Genomic DNA, 19,802 nt, shown 5'->3' with positions numbered 1-19,802 from the left:
AACTCCAAGACTTCCTTACACGTCTCTTTCTCATCTAGTGTGTTTTACTTCTTCTCATAGGATGTAGAAAACTTTCCCAACATTTAAGATTTCCTTCATTTCATTTCCTTCAAGAGTCGTTTATTATGCTTTTAAGCCTACTTCAGTGTTCTGTAGTCATATTTGTCTTAATCCTTCCTTTTTACCCTTAAATAGATGGTATTGGGCTATAGAGAGCTTGGAAACCAGATTTCCTGGGTTGGAATCATCACTGGACAATTTATAAATTGTGTCCTTGAGAAAGTCTAATTAACCTTTAATTAATTTACTCATTAATAAAATGAAGATAATTTGCCATTGATTCACTGTGAAAAGTATATATCATGCATGAGAACACTTAGCACAGCAACTGGATCATTGAAAGAATCAGTAAATGTCAGTTCTTATCACAACTTCTATTATTTTTCTATATTAAATTTTAATCTAATTGATTTCTAGTGAATGCCTTTATTCTTATGACTAGATGATACATTCTGAAAATAGAAATTATACCCAATATGTCTTTGTGTTCTCAACAGCACTTGGCACAATGACTAGCCAACTATTTATTGACTGAACTCTTGATTGATTCATTCATTAATTAACATACTGAAGGGCAAATAGTTTCTGCATCTATGGGTATAATGAAATTGTTGGTTTTTTTCCTGGTTCTGCCTGAATGTCTATCCTCTTGAGCTTGTCTCTACTTAGACACAACAGTCAAAGAGCAACTGCAAAAGGAAGCAACACAATGTGTCACATCACCAGCAAACAGAAAAACAACAAATTTTACTTTCCAGAGGCCCTGGGCTGAATCATTCGTGTGTTCATTCCTTTGTCTGCATAATTTGCCCTGGCGTAAAAATAAATAAGACCAGTTTCTAACCTCAGGGGGTTAGAATCTAATAGGCTGAGATAGACTAGAAACGAAATTCCTTAAAGTATCATAGCACATAAGACTGAGGTGGGCACAGGAATGCAGCAGCAAATGGGGCAAAAAGGAAAGACATAAAGAGAAAGGATTTGGAAAGCTTCACATTAATAGAACATGGGGGCTGTCTTGGTGATTCAAGAAGTGAAAAAGAGGTTAGGAGAGTTTTCCATGAAGTGAAATATCTAAGTACAAAAGCTTGAAACTGACATCTGTGGTTCCAAGGGTGGCAAGCCATTCACAATGGCTACAGGAGCAGGCTACAAGGTGGAGAGATGGTTGGGTCAGATTATTGAGAGTAATGTATGCCAAGCCAACAACTAGTTTGAATCTTATCCTACCAGAAACTGTAACATGATCAGATTTTTATTTTAGAAAAACGTCCTTAGTTTTGAGTAGATGGATTCATAGAGTATAAGACTGAAGGGATAAATAAAATTTTCAAAATAGCTTGGGTCAGACATGGTAAGAATTTTGAATTAAGGCAAAAACAAGGTACATTTGAGGATTTCAGCTTTGACATTTCAAAACTGAAATGCCAATAGGACAGCCAGTGACTAGGTTCTATGTTGTTATTTTTCTTCTTCTTCATGATAGTAGTGATTTTTGGTTTGGTTTGGTTTGGTATATAAAATTCTGAACCTCAGGGAGAGATCCAGAAGAGAGAACTGGACTTAAAGCCAACAGAGGTCATGAGCGTGAATGACACTACCGAGAGGGAGTATACAAGATGAGAAGAAAAAACAAGAGAGACAAGAAGTAGTATCTAAACACCAAAATTTTAGGGGTAGACAGAGGAAGAGACCTAGTAAAGAGGACTAAGGTAGACAGAGAGCTAGATAATCAGAGGAGAATGATTGTCCCTGAAAACAAAAGAAGCAGGAGCTTCAAGAATAAGGAAGTGGTAGTCAACTACGCCAATTTCCACAAAAAGATAAATAAAATGAAGGCTCATGATAATTCATTGGATTAGGATATGAAGAAATAAACATTCACTTTGGCAGTAAATTAGAGAACTAATGAATGGAAAAGAAGCTGAGTCTCTCCAGGATTTTGATGTAAAGGGCCTAACAGGAAGGGGTAGTAATAACTAACAGTGAAACATGAAATAATTCACATATTTGTTTGCTATTGGGAGATGCTTGAGGACGTCCATAGCTTGAAGAAAAAATAAGAAAGGATGGGTTGAAAATAGAATGAAAGAAAGAGAAAACATGTTTTTAGATAGAAGGAACAGAATGATTTTTCTCAAAAGCAGTTCTGAAAGATGATACTCCAAACCTCTTCTTGTGAGACTGGATGAAAAATAAAGGTGAGGGGCTGCTCATATACAAGAGAGAATAGGTTTATGGGATCTTAAGAGACTTCACACTTGATGGACCTAAGTGTTGTTTATTTGTTCAGCTTTGTTTGTTGTTGGTTTTGTTGTCTTGAGAAGTAGGGAGCTAGGAATAGGTTTGGGATAGCTGATACGGAAAATGAGACTGGAAGCTGATTAAGGACAGCTGATTATGGACTGCCAAGGTGAACTGAGAAATAAAATTAGAAGGTGTTACTACTGCATTGCAACAATCTCCATAATCACGTGATTTCTTTGTGTAGGGCTCATCAGCCTCTGTGTAAAAATATAGTGTGACTAGGTTGGATGGACCCAAGGCTGGACGTGAGTAGCAAAGGAAGCCTAAATGGGAAAGGGATTTATGTTGTGCATCACTGAGGTCTCAGCTAAACAGAGCAGCTATAAGGAGCCAATGCCAGGGCTTGGAGTTCTTAAGGAAGTCAAAGAAGGGGAGCAGTGGGACTAACGGAGTGAGAAAACTGAAAGGAAGGTATTATCAGTAGAGACTAATACTCTGGAATTTGAGTCCAGAGATAGAACAGAACTAGCTCTGGTAAGGTCCGGGTGTGACCATAGGTGTGAGATATTGGATGGACGCTACTGAAGAATAGAATGTAAAGACATTTTGAAGATAGCATATTGGATAGATTGGTTATGCCAAGTGTCAAAGTACTCAATGACTAAGTTGACATTGTATCAAATAATAGGAACCTCAGAGGAAGAAGAATTTTTATCTGGAGTTGAAAATGAATGGTCAGTAAGTTGCAATGGAGAACCAGGATAAACACAGTATTGCCTCTTATAACTGATATGAGAAAACAATGAGTATTTGCATGAAAGGATGAGAAGAAATGGTGAAGAAATGTCTGGGAGAGTATTAGGTTTCCACTAAGGACAGAAAGAAGGCAGCAATAGGTAAAGGGGTTGCAAATACAGATCATTTTATTTTTCATAAGAATTCAAAATTAGATAGTTTTTTTTTTTTTTTTGCAGTACGCGGGCCTCTCACTGTTGTGGCCTCTCCCGTTGCGGAGCACAGGCTCCGGACACGCAGGCTCAGCGGCCATGGCTCACGGGCCCAGCCGCTCCATGGCATGTGGGATCTTCCCGGACCGGGGCACGAACCCGTGTCCCCTGCATCGGCAGGCGGACTCTCAACCACTGCGCCACCAGGGAAGCCCCCAAATTAGATAGTTTTAAGGGCATTCTGTGTCAGGGAATGCTTTCCAAGCCTGTTTTAGAATAAAGGACATGTCTTGGAGGTATTGGGACCTCCTGGTTTCCATTGCCAACCTGATCACGACTCCATTACTTATATTTATACTGACATAATAGCTACAACAATAGTAATAATAATATCACATCATACTCAAACATCTGATTAGGAAGTATCATTATTTAATTAGATAAAAGGAGAAACTTCAAAAGAGATTAAAGGTCACAAAATGGAAATTATTCAGACCCACATCAGCCAAGGCCATAGGCTCCAGCAAACTGGGAGGTACCCAAGACAGAAGAGCTGCAGCTTTAAGTGCAGTTAAAAGAGTTGTGATGTTATGTTTGAAGTACTCCATGATATTCTATTTAGGATAATAGCCGATTGGAAAAGGTGGCTAATGAATGAAAGCACACCCAAATATTCCAGAGTGATTTTTTTCCTCCTTCAATTCAATCCAACAAGCATTAACTGAGCATCTCCTCCTCTTGGCACTGTGCTAGGTGCTGAATATCTTGAGATGAATATGACTCATTATGATAGAAATTCTATTTTCTCCTTTATTATATTATTGGTAAAAAATATCTCAATGTTGATAATCACAGAAACCATACCATAGAAATCTCCGAACTGATATCAAAACACAGTTAAAATAATTTGATTGATGATTTTTGCAAGCCACACTGCCATCTATTTGCTAAAATTCTACAGGACATTCAGAACATACCTAAAGAAATTCTAATTCTATGTGATTTGGGGCAACTTATTCTCTCTGAGCTTCTTTTCACATCTTTAAAATGGGGATAACAACAGTACTTACTTCCAGGATTGTTGGAATAATGTAAGAGTGTTTTATAAACTGAAATGCACATATGAATGTTAGCTCTTGATTTCTGAAACCCAGCCACAGAGATGTATAAAGACAAAGTTTGCCTTGTTACAGTCTCTTTCACTGACTGTGTGAAAACACATCAAAAGTTGACTATTTATTTGACATTTGAACATGATGGCTGAGCAAAGACTGAAAAACCACAGATAAAATGAGTATGTTACACTTGAATTTCCAATATACAAAAGATGATTTATTAAGTTTCTTTGCTTTCTTTTTATGTCAACAGCTGTATGAAAAAAAATCACTCATCTAAGAAATAGAGAACATCAGTCTTCTCTTGTCTAGCAGAAAAACAGTCAACAGTGGAATAAGGAGGTTTTCCTACATGTGAAAGAGGTGTTGTTGAATCAAAGTTCATGAACTAACTTCATTCTGTAGAATCCACCTCCCAGGACAGAATTTAAATAGTTAAGCAGTCTCACAAAAAGAGAGAGAAGTGGAAATTTGGTGTTTTACAAATTTGGATTAGGAGTAATATAGTTAAAATTTAATGTCTGTTAAAAGTGAAAGTGATAAGATTGGCTTGGGTCAGCCCTTGAGTATAAAACACTTCCTCATGAATTTTCAACAATTTTAAGTTATTAATGACATATTGCATTTATGGGGTTTTATTTCTTTTCTCTCAAGTTGAGGAGCAATTCAAAGATGCAGTCAAATATTTAATTAAATCTGTATGGACTGAATTAATCAGATATTCTTGCAAATGATTTAAAGAATAAGAAATTGTAACTGCAGCTTCCTGTCTAATTTTATCAGTCTTGAAAAGGTTAATAGCATTTTGCTTAATATAACTGAATGTGTTTGCTACTTGACCAAACAAAACATGATTTTCTAGGACCTTAAAGGCATTCAAAATCTCTTATAAATTTCCTTGTAAGAAAAACAGCTTTTATAATTCTTTCAATCCTTGAGCCCTAAAAGTGCTTAAGAAAAAAGACAAAACATGATGCAAAAGGAACAGAGAGCTATATGTTAATGTTAGTGCTCTATAAGGAAATAGAGTAAATACTCCAATTTCTGAATAATCTGAACAGTAATTTTCAAAGTTCATTTATAGCAGGGTAATTCTTATTTCTGAAACAATCTTACACCCAAACCTTATGTATTAGGGCGGTCACACTGGAACTGCTCTAGTTGAAGGGGAGCAGAGCCCAGAACAGTGCTCCCTATAGCACAGTACATGCTCCTCAGCCTCCAAAAACAGAGGGAAAAGTGATTACTTGAATCCCCGTAGTGCCACAGAGTGGGTGACTGTGGCTTTGAAGTATGACAGACTTGGGTTCTGTCTTAGGCTGTTCAGGTTGCTTTAACAAAATATCATAGATTGAGTGGCTTATATATCACAGAAATTTATTTCTCACAGTTTGGGAGGCTGGTAAGTCCAAGATCAAGTTGCCTGCAGAGTCTCTTTTATAAGGGTACTAATCCCATTCAAGAGGACCCCACCCTTATGACCTAATCACCTCCCAAAGGCCCCACCTCCAAATACCATCACTTTGGGGGTTAGAGGAATAGGTTTCAACATATGAATTTTGAGGCGACACATACATTCAGTCTATAGCAGGTTCCAATCACATTTCCACCATTAGTTGTAGTTACTTACTTTAGTAAGGCTTAGTTTCTCCATCTAAAAATGGAGATAAACTTACCTCACAGAGGGCTCATACAATTTTAAATAAGTTAATGTAGGTAAAGCTAAAGCATTTCATATGGTTACAGCCAGAGTCCCTGCTCTCAAGAGGATACAGTCTGAGAGTTGCTAGCCATTCTCATTTCCCCTTCCATATGTTTATTAACATTGATAGTAGTGAATCTCAAGCAGGAAGGCCTGGACCCCTTGAGGATTTGTAGTCCACTATCCTCCAGATGAGAATTTCTGGGTTGGACTTTCATGCAGGCAAAGAAATTCAAGCAGCGTGGTGCAGAGATGTTAAGATAGTGAGTGTGGCTGCCCTGATCCAGGGTTGAAGCAGACAGAGGGATCTAGGATAGTTCCCAGCTTCCTAGATTAGTAGACTGGGAGAAACAGTGGTGGTATTCTGTAGGAAGAAGTTTCTGCTGAGGGTAGGGGTGGTGGCCAGAAGAAAGAGATGAAAAGAGAAGAGATTTTGAGGTGAAAGACACGTTGGGCATGGAAAGGACTACAAGTATTAGAGTCAGGGAGCGTTCTTTCATTCTGTGATCCACCAGGAAGGCAATGCAGTGAGGCTAATCTACCAAAGCATTACTGATTTCCCCCAAGTTGATCACTAATGGTCTCAAGGGGTGGGACCACAAGGAAGAGACAAGTGTAAGGAAATGGTATCCCTGAAAGAGATAAATGATCTGCACATCCAAGATCTGAGTACTGACTGCTCTCATTTTATTGTCCTAGGGCGGCAGGTTCTCCAAGCTGGGATAGTTTTGTCTCTTCTTGAAGAATAGACTCTACATGGATATTTCTCAACTTTTGTGGCCTCCAGGTATAATGTCTGCTAATTTTTAATTATTTTTTTCTTGACATCATTTGAGGTTTGTCTCCTTAAGCAATAAACTCTTTATGTTTCTTCTTTGATTGAGTGATTCTTCTAGAAATTGCCTTTTACAACATGTCTGCTTTCTTACTATTGGAATGCAAATACTTTCTTAATAAACATTAAAAAAAATCAGTGAAACTTAAAAAGGAAATGACAAGTTCCCGAAATTCATATTTAAATAAAATAAACACAGGCATCTGATTTATGATTCTTAAGAAATATGAATAACTTTTTACAGTTGTGACATCATAGAGAGATATTTACTTACAAATTACTCAGCTTCCTTTTTCCCAAGACGGTTGTGTTATTTCTGAATCAAATGTCCCAATGTACTGAACAAAATAACTGGAAGTGAGGATAGCTATTACGTCTCTAATTTAGAACATTCTCGTGAAAACTATTTAAGCTTTGTTTCAAAAATGCTGCAAAAATCACTAGATAAAATGCTTTTTATATAAGCAAACTAAATAATCTGCAGAGGCTGGTGAGTAGATTCCTGTACTCTGGCAAATGATACACCAAACTTCTCTTGAAAAACCAAATCCTAAACCTATATTAAAAAAAAAATCACACAAGAAGTCACATTTCAGGACTGTGATAAAGAACAGCTAGTTATTGTATGATGGTTAAATTCTTTGATTTTGCAAAAGAAGAATGAAAAAGAGGGATTTATCTACTTTGTACTAAAAAGGTAGAGCTACAATAACTAAAACAAAAATAGTGCACATGTCAACAGAAGCTAACTCTCCACTGTCCAGATGATAGAGTGGTTAAGTGGGCAGACCCTGGATTTGGGCCACCTGGCAGGGGTGCTGTCTTGGCTCCTTGGCTTACCAACTGAGGTACCCAAGGCAAGTTATCATATCTCCCTAACTCTAAGTCTCCCCATCTATAAGTTGGGTATATAATTAAGACCTGTTGGCAAACAATAAGGAATAACGCGTGTAAAGTAACAGGCAAAAATTTAGTATTAAATAAATATTAGTTATGATATTGTTATACCTAGTAAATTAAGATAAAAAGGAAAAATTCAAAATAAGAAAGGGATGGGTTCTCAAAAACAAATGACACTGCACATGTTATTTGAGAACATATTGTTAGATCCTTGCTTCACAATAACACTAAAATAAATTCAAAATTGATTAAAGAATTTAAGGGGAAAATGTAAAGAACTTTTAGGTAAATACCTAATATTGGGGAGGGAAAGCTATGTCTAAAAAAATGAAAGAAATCAGAAAGAGAAAAGTAATAGTTTAAGTATAATAAAAAAAAACTATCATGGACTTCCCTGGTGGTACAGTGGTTAAGAATCTGCCTGCCAGTGCAGGGGATATGGGTTCAAGCCCTGGTCCAGGAAGATCCCACATGCTGCGGAGCAGCTAAGCCCATGCGCCACAACTACTGAGCCTGTGCTCTAGAGCTCATGAGCCACAACTACTGAGTCCTCGTGCAACAACTACTGAAGCCTGCATGCTAGAGCCCATACTCTGCAACAAGAGAAGCCACTGCAATAAGAAGCACATGCACCACAACAAAGAGTATCCCCTGCTCGCCACAATTGGAGAAAGCCCGCATGCAGCAATGAAGACCCAACGCAGCCAAAAATAAATAAATAAATAAATTGAAAAACTATCATGAAAAACATTAAAAAGCAAAAGAAAAATTACTAAAAATACTTACTACATCTCTAAAATAGAACAAGTCATTATGCATAACAAATACAAGTCAACAGGAAAACAAACACCCCAAAAGAAATATGGCTGATGGCAAGAAAAAACAATTCATAAAAAATAGAAATACATGAGTCTAATAAGTATACATAAAATTTGTTAATTTGTAATCAAAGAAATTTACTAGTAAACAAAGAAACCAAACTTTATGGGCTAAAAATATTTCATATTACATTTATCAGTATGATAAATTAATTTTGTGAATCTTTTGTTATTCACTTATACATTTTAAGAGAATATTTAATTCTAGGAAGGGTTTAGGAGATTCCTGGTTAAAGGGGCAAATGTACTTTTTCGGGGTATGTGTCAAGAACTTTTAAATGGTTCATATTCTTTGACCCTTTTAGGAATCCAGCCTAAGGAAAACTAATGATGATTTAGTGCACAGTTATCTCCAAGCATTACTTCTAAGCCCCAAATCTCAGTGTTTCCCATACCTTTTCACATAAAAACAAACATACAAAATAATATTTGTACAACACACAGCAGGACCTGGAATCGACTATTTGCACCAGAATGTGACTCAAAGCATTTAAGAGGAGGGCTGGAATGCCTGGATCCCAACACATCTGTCAACAACTCATGACCATCCATTTCACAACCACCATTAGCCTTGGACAAACTAACTGGGAATATCCAACCAAAAACTCTAGCATTAATTCAAATATAACAACTCTGTATTATGGTTTGACACTAAAATAAAAGTCTTAAACTTTAAAAAGGTATGAGGATATTTGGTCTAACAGATACTAAAACAGATAAGGCTGCAAAAATATGTGGGTATTAAAACTAGGTTTATAAAGAATTTTATGTCAGACTATTATAATTATGTAAAGGAAGGAAACGCAGGATGCAAAGTTGCTAACGGACTATTTTCCAAAGTTCAAATTATGATATGAGATATTTACAGATACACATGCATAAAAATACTGGAAAAATAAAACAAAATGTGAAAATTCATCTTTTATGTTGTGGTTTTGGATTTTAAACTACACTCTTTACTGAATTTTCCAAACATTTTATAATATATACTATTATATTTATAATTAAAAAATAAACAAATTTGAAATAAAGAAGACTGTAACATAGATAATAGGAAGTTATACCAAATTTCATTTTTGAAATATTGTGCAAATCTAATGTTGATATTGATATTTTATTAACTTTGGGAAATCTCTCTAGAAATGTACAATACACAGAAAAGAGAAAAAAAGAGTTCAATATCTTAAAAAAGGATGGACATTCAATATGACCCTTTCAAGCACAGTTTCTAAAATAATCTTTTTCTCTAATGTTCTTCTAATATACATCATTATGTCAACATAATAGCAGGAATATATCATATTTTTTCAGTTTGAGTCCGCACACTCCTGAGACTCAGACTTTATATGGGGCCCCTTCTTATCACAGGGCAAAAAAATGATCTTGATTAGATTAATGTGGTTGAGAGGGCAAGGAAGCCCACCAATGTTTAATTTTCTCTAGGAAAGCACGTTGTATCCAATCGTTTTAATGTAATCTATGTAGTTTTTATAGCTGAAGAAGATGAACATGTAAGAGAAAACCTTTCTGTGAGGATCTTAATGTTTTTCCATCCCCACTAAGGGACAGAATGTTAACTTCCTGTGCTCCACACACAAAGAGACCATTTCAGCACGCATGCTGCACAGTTCATAATCAGAGTATGAATAAGGTTTTTACCTCACTACATAAAAATCCATATTGCTTTCCATCTGCTTCAGTATATTTATATACCAAACAAATGAAATTTGCAGTAGCGGGCAATCATTTTAATAAAGAATTAGCAATAACTTGAAAATACTGAAAATGTCAAAATGCATTTTCTTTTTTGCCCATCATGTTTATAAGAATTAATGGATTCGTCCTGAGTTGGAATCCTCAGGACATAAATAGCATGTTGACATACATCTTCTTGGGCATTATTGGCTTATAAATCAATTGTATCTACATTAGTGCATATTAGGCCACTCTTTCTTCCCCAACTATCTTAAAAATAAAATTCAGAATTTAACTGATCCCAAGAAATGATTTCATAATTTTACTAATGGAGAAACAGTGAAATTATGTAGAGAGACTGATTAATTACAAAAGCCATAGTCAATGTTTTACCACTCATTACATCATGCTTTATCATCTCAGGCCATTTTTTGGGTGCAAATGTGACATTTAGAACTTACATTTTTAAAATTCATAGAAGTTTTAAAAAATAATATTTGCATAGGTTTAGGCAAATATTTCCACCATCAGTGTGTTAGAAATCAACAGACCTGAAATGTCAAACGGAAAAATCCCAGTAGATTCCAAAATTTGGTTAGATAACTTGCCGACTATAGTACTTGGTTTTAAGCAATTTATTGGCATCCTAGATCTGTGAGTGACAAAAGCCAAGCAAAATTCTACAGGATAGAAGGAAAATGAAACAGTAAAAACCTTTAGGGTTGAGCAAAATGTGTACCAATTGCTATTCTTTAGCAGATAATCCATTACTACAATTAGCTGCCAGCAATTTGTCAACATTGTATTTCAAGGGATGAAATCCACCATAATTTATTATTTCTACTTGGTGAGATGATAATGAACATTAATTTCTTTCTTTTTTTATTTTGCAAGAGTACAAATTGAAATATGTTTAGTCTTAATTCCATAAATGCTAGCTGTGATCCTATTTTCCATGCTAGGTATATAATGCAAGAAAAAATTGCAGCTTGTTCATTAACCTGTACATTCAACATTTCTTCCACTGGCCAGCTATTTAAATCAATTTACATAGAAGTACAAACTGTATAAAATATGTACAACAATTTACTCATCATAAAATTATACTTGAGTATGAAAAAGAATTTTGAAGATGTTTTACTGAAAACATTTAAAATGTCAAGTTGTGAAGATGATGAAACAGACATAATTTTCATGGCAGGGGTTTTTTGTAGGGAGGAACACTATCAGTAAGAAACAAGGTGGAAAGTAGAAGTATCAAAATTCATAGTTAAAGAAATAGTCTAAAAGTCCACTAAAAATTCATACCCATATTTTATACTGGAAAGCCATGGGGACAATTGTTTTAATGCTTGTCAAGTCTAAGTGATAATTTTGTAATTTTATATCTTATTTTTTTATATCTTATTTTTATTAAAGTATAGTTGATTTACAATATTACCTCAGTTTCAAGTGTACAACACAGTGATTTAATATTTTTACAGGTTATACTCCATTTAAAGTTATGATAAAATATTGACTATATTCCCTGTGCTGTACAATATATCCTTGTACCTTATTTTTTTTATACATAGGTAATTTTAATTTTTTTAAATGTAATCTTTTTATGGCATGCCTTATGAGAGAAGAGGTAACAATCTGGGAAAGAAGAAGTGGTAGAAAATAATGAATCTCCAAGGAAATACAAGGCATTTGTGCAACCTACCTATTGTAAAAGGCATTTGTGCAACCTACATATTGTAAAAGTCATATGATTTCAGCAGATTTCAAAATTTTCCTTTAGTCTCAGCAATAAGTGATCATTGAGTGTAGTGGAATTCTTCTAACACAATTCCCAAGAGCACCCCGGATTTGTTATTAGAGGATTCCACTGTACTAATTAACAATCCGACAGGGAATAGAAATACAGGTGGAACTCTTTGCTGACCTATTTCACTGGCTGAATAAAATTTTTAAATTAGCAAAATCAATTTACCTAATTCGACCCAATAAAAAGAAATTCACTTATAAACAATGCCTTTCTTATCAAAACTCTTTCCTGAATTTCTACATCAGTTGTATATTACTGGAATTATGCACATAAGTGTTTCTTTATCTTCATGTCTTTCAATTACAGTTGTTATCAAAAGAATATTATATCTAACCCAAATTTACTCTTTTTTAAGTTTATATCCATGGGATCTTGAGAAAATGCAGTATGTGTGGGAAATTCCAACTCCAGACAATTAGGTCCAAACCTTGCTAATTTGTGAGCAGAAATAGAAAGAATCACTGAAGAGTGGGGAAAAAAAAAAAAAAAAGCTATCACTTGTCCCTAGAACATCAATTTAAAACATGGTTTGTTTATTTACTAATTCAGAAAGCACAATTAATATTGCCAAGTCAAGCTTAAAAGTAATCAAAGTTTACCCCTAATCCAGCTAAGTAGACGTCTACTTTACTAAGATGATTCTGTAATCACCTGAGTCTAACTTTTGCATCAAGTTTGCCGAAGGAATCTTTTCTGAGACATGTATTATTTTCCTGTTTCCTTTCCTTCTGAGTACCCTCTGAATTTTAAGATCCCCTTCTCGTCATGTTGCTCTGGTTTCTCATACTCCTATTGTCAAGGACACAAGCAAGATTAGTAGTCTTTTATGCTCCAGATTTAATGATCACTTGCTCTCATAAAAATTTACCTGTCTCATGATTTAGTCCCTCAAACTTCACTTTTTCACTATCAACTTAATCTAACAAATAATCCTATCTTTAATATTGGCTACTGATAGTGGCCTAACTTTATTCTTTCTACATTACATCTGCTGTTTAATAGTGGCTCCAGTGCCTTAATAATTGTATGGACCCTGACAAGTTCTGTGAGAGTTTGGGCACACTGGGAAATATGAATATATCACAGAAGGGTTGTCAAATCTAAGTGATAAGTCATAGGACTTGCGAAATTCAGAGACGACTGATATTGAGTATGTGAAAATGCTTAACAATTAAAAAGTGCTATACACATATGTGATATCATTATCATTACTACTACCATCATTCTAGTTAGTTTTACCCATCTTCTCAAACAGATAAGACTCTTCAGAAGGAAAATGTACTAAAAATATAACTTTTAGTAACTCCTAGGAATTTTAGGAAATCTTTCCCTACAAGAGTCCTTCTTTTAATTTTCCTTCTGCTTTAACTAAGAAATGATGACCAGTTACATAAAGTCTTATAGGAGTCAGCTTATGATGGGCTGGTCAGTATTGACCAATGAATAAAATAAATAAGACTTACAAAGGAAAAAGAAAAACAGTAAGATATTGAATGCTAAGTATCTTTCTTAATTATCTTTTCATCTTCCCATTATGCTCACATACTTGTTTAATACTTTCAAAACAAAATAGAATTTCCAAGATTAAGAAACTAGAGGAACTGTGAAATTTTAAGAATCATTGATAGTAGGTCTTTATGGATCATTGATCTAAAAAAGTTTATGTACTCTATTTATGAACTAAAAGGTCATAATCAATATCTGCTGCTCTGTATTTTCTTCCTAAGACTTCCTTTTTGTTGTTTCATTTTTAGTGAATAGATTTATCTGACAAATCCAGCTTTAATCTTCACAAGGTGTAGATAATGCTGAGACATTCCAGAACAGAAAAGGAGGAGGGAGAGAGGGAAATTCCAAAAGAATGATTTGCTTATTTGGGGGAGGATAAAAATGTAAATCTAAATATTGCTTTTACCTCACTCAAATATTCACAAAATATTTTAAACACCGCTTAAGCCACTGGGGAAAAAACGTTTCCAAGAGTCTGTTACCCACTTATTAATATCCAATACCCAACATGGAAAGTTAGCAAATAGAGACAGCATGTGTTGAAACTACTCTAAATGGTTTTCAACATTTGTGGCATGTTTATATTTTTGCAGGAAATGACTCAAAATTTGCTTTGAAGTATTTTGTACTTCTTATGGTAATAAAGGAAAAAAAAAGTTCTGCTTTGCTCTAATTCTCCATTAATATTTAGATAAAGCCACAATTTTCTTCTTGATTTACCAAAAATACAATTGTAAGAAATATTATTTAGGGAATTTCCATCTAAAATATCATCAATCTGACATAATTTTTTAAATCCATGCTTTCTTCATAATAAAAGCAGCTACCATCTAGAAACTATGGTCAAGGTCCTGATATTAATTTATTTATCCACTTATTGTTTATATTCCACATACTTACCCCTAAATTAAATGTTTAAATTTACATTTGACTTTAAATGGAATTACAGAATTTTTAAGAATTCAAAATCTAATGAATGTGATAAATGAAAAGTTAAATTGGCTTAGGACAAATTTCTGCATTAGAAAAACACTATGTGAGCACTGTGAAAAGAAAGCAACTTTCCAAAGGTCAGTTTGAAATCACTCAGGAGTTTGACCAAAAAAACTATTTTCTCTTTGGGTTACTAGGTATTATTAAGTAAGCTAAATACTATGGACAGGATAAATCTTGATTTTAGAACATTATTAGAAAAAGAATTTAACGGTATCTTTTGAGATATGAATAAGGCTTTGGTGGAATTCACAGATGATGAAAAAAATCTTTGCAAAAAGTGATGAATGACAGATTATCCCAAACTGAAGGATGACATGCTTGTATCATCATGAGATTATGAAGACATACTGAAGTTTATAAATGTCAGAAAGTTCCTCAAAAAAAGTGAACAAAGACCCAGATTACAATCTGAATATAATATTCGTATCAATGCACACTCAGTTACACTCTATGATGTGGGAACATTATTTGAAACCCTGCGTTTGGTTGTGGCATAACCCACACTTTATAGGGGACTTGGCAAGCAAGAATCTGTTCAGAGAAAGCATCCAGAGGAAAATGAAATCTTTGAAAACTACACAATGTCAGAATTGGTTGAAAGAACAGATTGTGTTTTGGCTGAGAAAAAGTGTCAGATGGGACATTCTAACAGCTTCTACTATCTGGAGGTCGGTTCAGTGGAAGAAGGACTATTACCTCAGGAGTAGAACTAAGACCAATGGTTACACGTGATTGTGAGAAATATAAGAAAATGTCTAACAAATAGGAATAATCTGTTTATAAAAGAAACAGGAAGGCACTAGAACTGTCAAGAATGTGCAGTAGAAGGGAGACTAGTGCTCAACTCCTGACCTCACTGTTTTATTTATTTATTTAATTAAAAAAAAAATTTTTTTTTTTGCGGTATGCGGGCCTCTCACTGTTGTGGCCTCTCCCGTTGCGGAGCACAGGCTCCGGACGCGCAGGCTCAGCGGCCATGGCTCACGGGCCCAGCCGCCTCGCGGCACGTGGGATCCTTCCGGACCGGGGCACGAACCCGTGTCCCCTGCATCGGCAGGCGGACTCTCAACCACTGCGCCACCAGGGAAGCCCGTGACCTCACTGCTTTTTTGAAAAAAAATTAATTTTAATGGGAGTATAGCTGCTTTACAATGTTATATTAGTTTCTGCTGTACAGCAAAGTGAATCAGCTATTTGTATACATATAACCCTTCTCTTTTTAGATTTCCTTTCCATTTAGTTCGTCACAGAGCATTGAGTAGAGTCTGACCTCACTGCTTTTTTTAGCTTTGGGATCTTGGTCCAGTTACTAAACTTCTCTGACTTTCCATTTCCTTATCTATAAAATGGATGTTCTTGCATTGGGTGAAAGTGGCATAGGAGGCCAGAATACTGAGGTAAGGGAGAAGAAATCCCGAACTAGATGACCACCATGCTTCTTCCTATTTCTAAGTTTCTATTATTTTATAATAAGTGAAAGTAAGATATTTTTCATCTCATGGTAAGAAATTATTGTTAAATAATTTCTCTTATTCAACATATAACTATTCTGTTGTATAATAGGTATATAGTGCCTACTATATATAGGCACTCTTCTACGAATACAGAAGCGAAAAAAGTACACAAAAAATGCTTGTCCTCATAGACCTTATATTATGTGGGAGGAGACAGACAATAAATAAGTAAATCATATAGTATAGTAGAAGCTGAGAAGTGCTACATAGAAAAATAGAGAAATTAGAAATTTTAAATAAGGCCTGGAAGCTTCAATGAGAAGCAGACAAATGAACAAAGATACATTAATTTCATCAGTAATTGTAAAATTAATTTTATTATGAAATCCATTGAAAAATGTGGTACCCTCAACCAAATCCCGTGATCCAAATAATGTTCCAAATAATGTAATCTCATCAGAGAATGTTATGGACTAAATTGTGTTCCCCCAAAATTCATGTTGAAGTTCTAACCTTTAGTACTTCAGAATGTGTACTAAATAGGACTAGTACACATTCTGCACTTCAGAACGTGTACTAATAGGAAATAGGATTTTTAAGGAGGTAATTAAGTTAAATGAGATCACTGGGATGGGTCCCAATACAAAACGACTGGTGTATTTATAAGGAGAGGAGATTAGGACACAGACGTTTTACAGAGGGAAGAACATGCGAAGACAGAGACACGGAGAGAAGGCGCTGTCTGTAAGCCAAGGAGAAAGGCCTCAGAAGAAACCAACCCTGCTGACACTTGCCTCCAGGACAGTGAGACAATACATTTCTGCTGTCTAAGCCACCCAGTCTGTGTGGTGTTACAGCAGCCCTAACAAATGAATGCAGAGAATATTGTAGTATATTAACCCAGTCTAAATATTAAGTCTAGGATAATGCATGATTGCATAGCCATTTTTAGAGCAACTCAGAATCTTTTACAAACTTTATATTTAGAATTTAAATGTAGATTTCAGTTTTTTCTGTGTTTATCCTTTTAACATTAAATTGCATTGAAAAATCTTAAACCTAATGGTTTCCTCCCAACATACTCTATGGAAGAGATATAGTTTAAGCAAAATATCACAAGGACTTCACAACTAATAATACCATGCTTAAGTTATATGTAAACTTTCAGGATATGCAAGACAGTTATTTTTCTATCAAGCTGTATATACACTTAGTGAAGTTTAAGATGGCAGCTCATAATCTTTTAGAATGTTCATGTGCACAAGCAAAAAGTTAATAATACCAGAAATTAGATTTTCCCATCTCCTTCAAATCTTATTCCTCAATTGCTGAAAGAGCTCAGTCCAGTTTTGCTGGGTACCTGTAATCAAGCTGGCCACCTACTCATACAAGGAACTGCATGACTCTGTGGAATATACTGGATGCATGTTTTAAAATACTCTTTAGTTTGAATAATATTGTTTCCTATTCCCTTTAGATGTTCCTATTAGTGATATACATTAGTTTTAGAGATAAAAATAAGTAAATGAATATACTTACAGGTCCTGTTAATCTAGATGCTTTCTCAAATTCTTCACCCTCTTCCATCAGTGCTTCTTCAGTTCCAGCTAAAGAATCTATTTTCACAAAAAGAATGAATAAACTAGAGTCACATATTGCTTACTAACTCTCTGATATACAAACCTATTACGAGAAGGATATTAAAGTGACTGAACCAGTTTTTGAAAAATCATAGTGTTTGCGATTTAAAATAGGGTGTAGAATGTTATTTATTTAGCTTAAAGACAATGTATGAAAAACGTTTTGTATTTCTAATTTAAAAGGGCACAGTGCAGTGAGGAAGGTGCAAGAGCTGCGGTCATCTCAGAGCAACACTCCTTTTGGCATATTAGTTAGCTAATTGTTGGAACGTTAATGTCCTTTTTCTGTCTTGTAATTTTGTATTTGTTTTATCCATCAACTTTTTTTTTGCTACACTATTTAGGTATCAATTTGTGTTCTCTCTTTTAAATGGGATGAAAAATTCTGAAAAGTTTGGAGAAAAGTACATATTATTAAATGGTGGTAGGCTTTTACATTTAATGTATCAAGCAAAAAGTTGTAATTATTCATTTGACTAGATTGATGAGTGGGTGGGTAGCAACTTTCAAATATGTGAATAAAATGATGGCAACACTTTCCATATGTCTGCTGAATTAAATTAATTATAACAAAGATTTCTACAGGCTATAAAGAATTCTTCAATAAAGACAGATACATGGAGCATCTAGAAACAGTCTGCATTTTAATACCTTCCATTCAAATCAAAACATCAGTTAAGAGGAAGGTATTCTAAACCACTGAAAACTTTAAGAATTGATTTCTTATATTTATTAATTTTAAAGAGCCATATGCCTCCCTAAAGAAGACTTTCTTCAGATTCACATACATATGGAGACAGATTTTTTTCCTGTTGCATAAAATGCGTGCTCTGGGAAGAAAATCAGAGAATTAAATCCTCCAAGCCCTTGATGGCCACTCAAGACCAGAGAGACAATGGAAAGCTTAGCACAAATCCATAAGCATAGCTTTTGAATCATGGAGCTCTCTCTATCTCAGATAATTTAGAATTTTATATTCAAAAAGAAAAATAAAATCAGGATAAATGAGAATTATATCAAGTTAAAAATATTAATCTATTAATGAAGGAAGCTTGAACCCCTATCTATTAGAACCCCATTGTAAATATGACACTAGATAGATTCTTTACATTAGAATGTATAAGTTAGCATAATTCAAGTCCTCCAGGACTGAATTATATTCTGCAGAACTGTGAGCAAATATTCCTGTAATTTCAGCATTCACTTAGTATTTTTTCTATTTTATTTCTGTGCTGAAATTTTTATTTGTGTAGAATATTGACATAAGTAATATTAAAATGTTCTATTCTACATTATAAAGCAAATTATTTCATTTACAGAAGAAAACGCACTCTCGTGGATTTGCTAGGTTTTTTATAGTTAGAAATACTATATAATAAGTGAGTTCTCAAGTTCCTCTCGGTGAGCAGTTAATGGTTTTAAAGAGATATTGTCATTGCATTTGTTTTTTATGCATATGTACATTAATCAATTCATTCATCCATTTATTTGTATATTTGTATATTCATTTATTAAAAAAAACTATATGCCAGGCTCTCAGCTAGGTGCTTTCAAAACAAGTTGAGCGAGAAAATTTTCTATGACTCTTTCTCTCTTGGAATTTATTTGAACACCTTTACAGTATTGATTTTTTTAATAAAAATTAACATTTATAAAGGGAAGGTATTGGTAACTTTATATGGTTTTACATTTTGTTCTGTTCTTGTTTTGGTTGGAGTCTTCCTGGTTATTGGTGCCATATCCAGTGAGATCTACAGTGAAAAGGGACAACTGTGAAGTGCACCAGAATATTTGTGAATTTACATACCTGACTGTATTAAAAGTTAAGTTGAAAGGACCCTTAAATAACCCAAATCTAGTGATAGAATATTAATCTAACAAGTTAGTAGGGACAATAAACATCATGAAATAAAACCTTAGTGTTTAAGGCTGGGAGGGGTACACTCCATTTTTTTTAAGTGTTCTGAGTACTTTGCTTATTACCAACTACTGGTGGGTGCATATGCATAAACTA

At 34.5% G+C, this 19,802-nt stretch overlaps 1 protein-coding gene across 1 annotated transcript in view; it reads right to left on the bottom strand.

Moving 5' to 3' along the window:
- C17H8orf34 (chromosome 17 C8orf34 homolog) overlaps window positions 1-19,802 on the bottom strand; it is a 344,966-nt gene that overhangs the window by 68,746 nt on the left and 256,418 nt on the right. The window contains 1 exon segment of the mRNA XM_060287424.2: window positions 17,688-17,764. Coding sequence (XP_060143407.1) covers window positions 17,688-17,764 — 77 coding nt within the window.

The sequence above is a fragment of the Globicephala melas genome, chromosome 17 (assembly GCF_963455315.2).
Source record: "Globicephala melas chromosome 17, mGloMel1.2, whole genome shotgun sequence".
Classification (NCBI taxonomy): domain Eukaryota; kingdom Metazoa; phylum Chordata; class Mammalia; order Artiodactyla; family Delphinidae; genus Globicephala; species Globicephala melas.
This window is presented reverse-complemented; position numbering and strand designations above follow the sequence as displayed.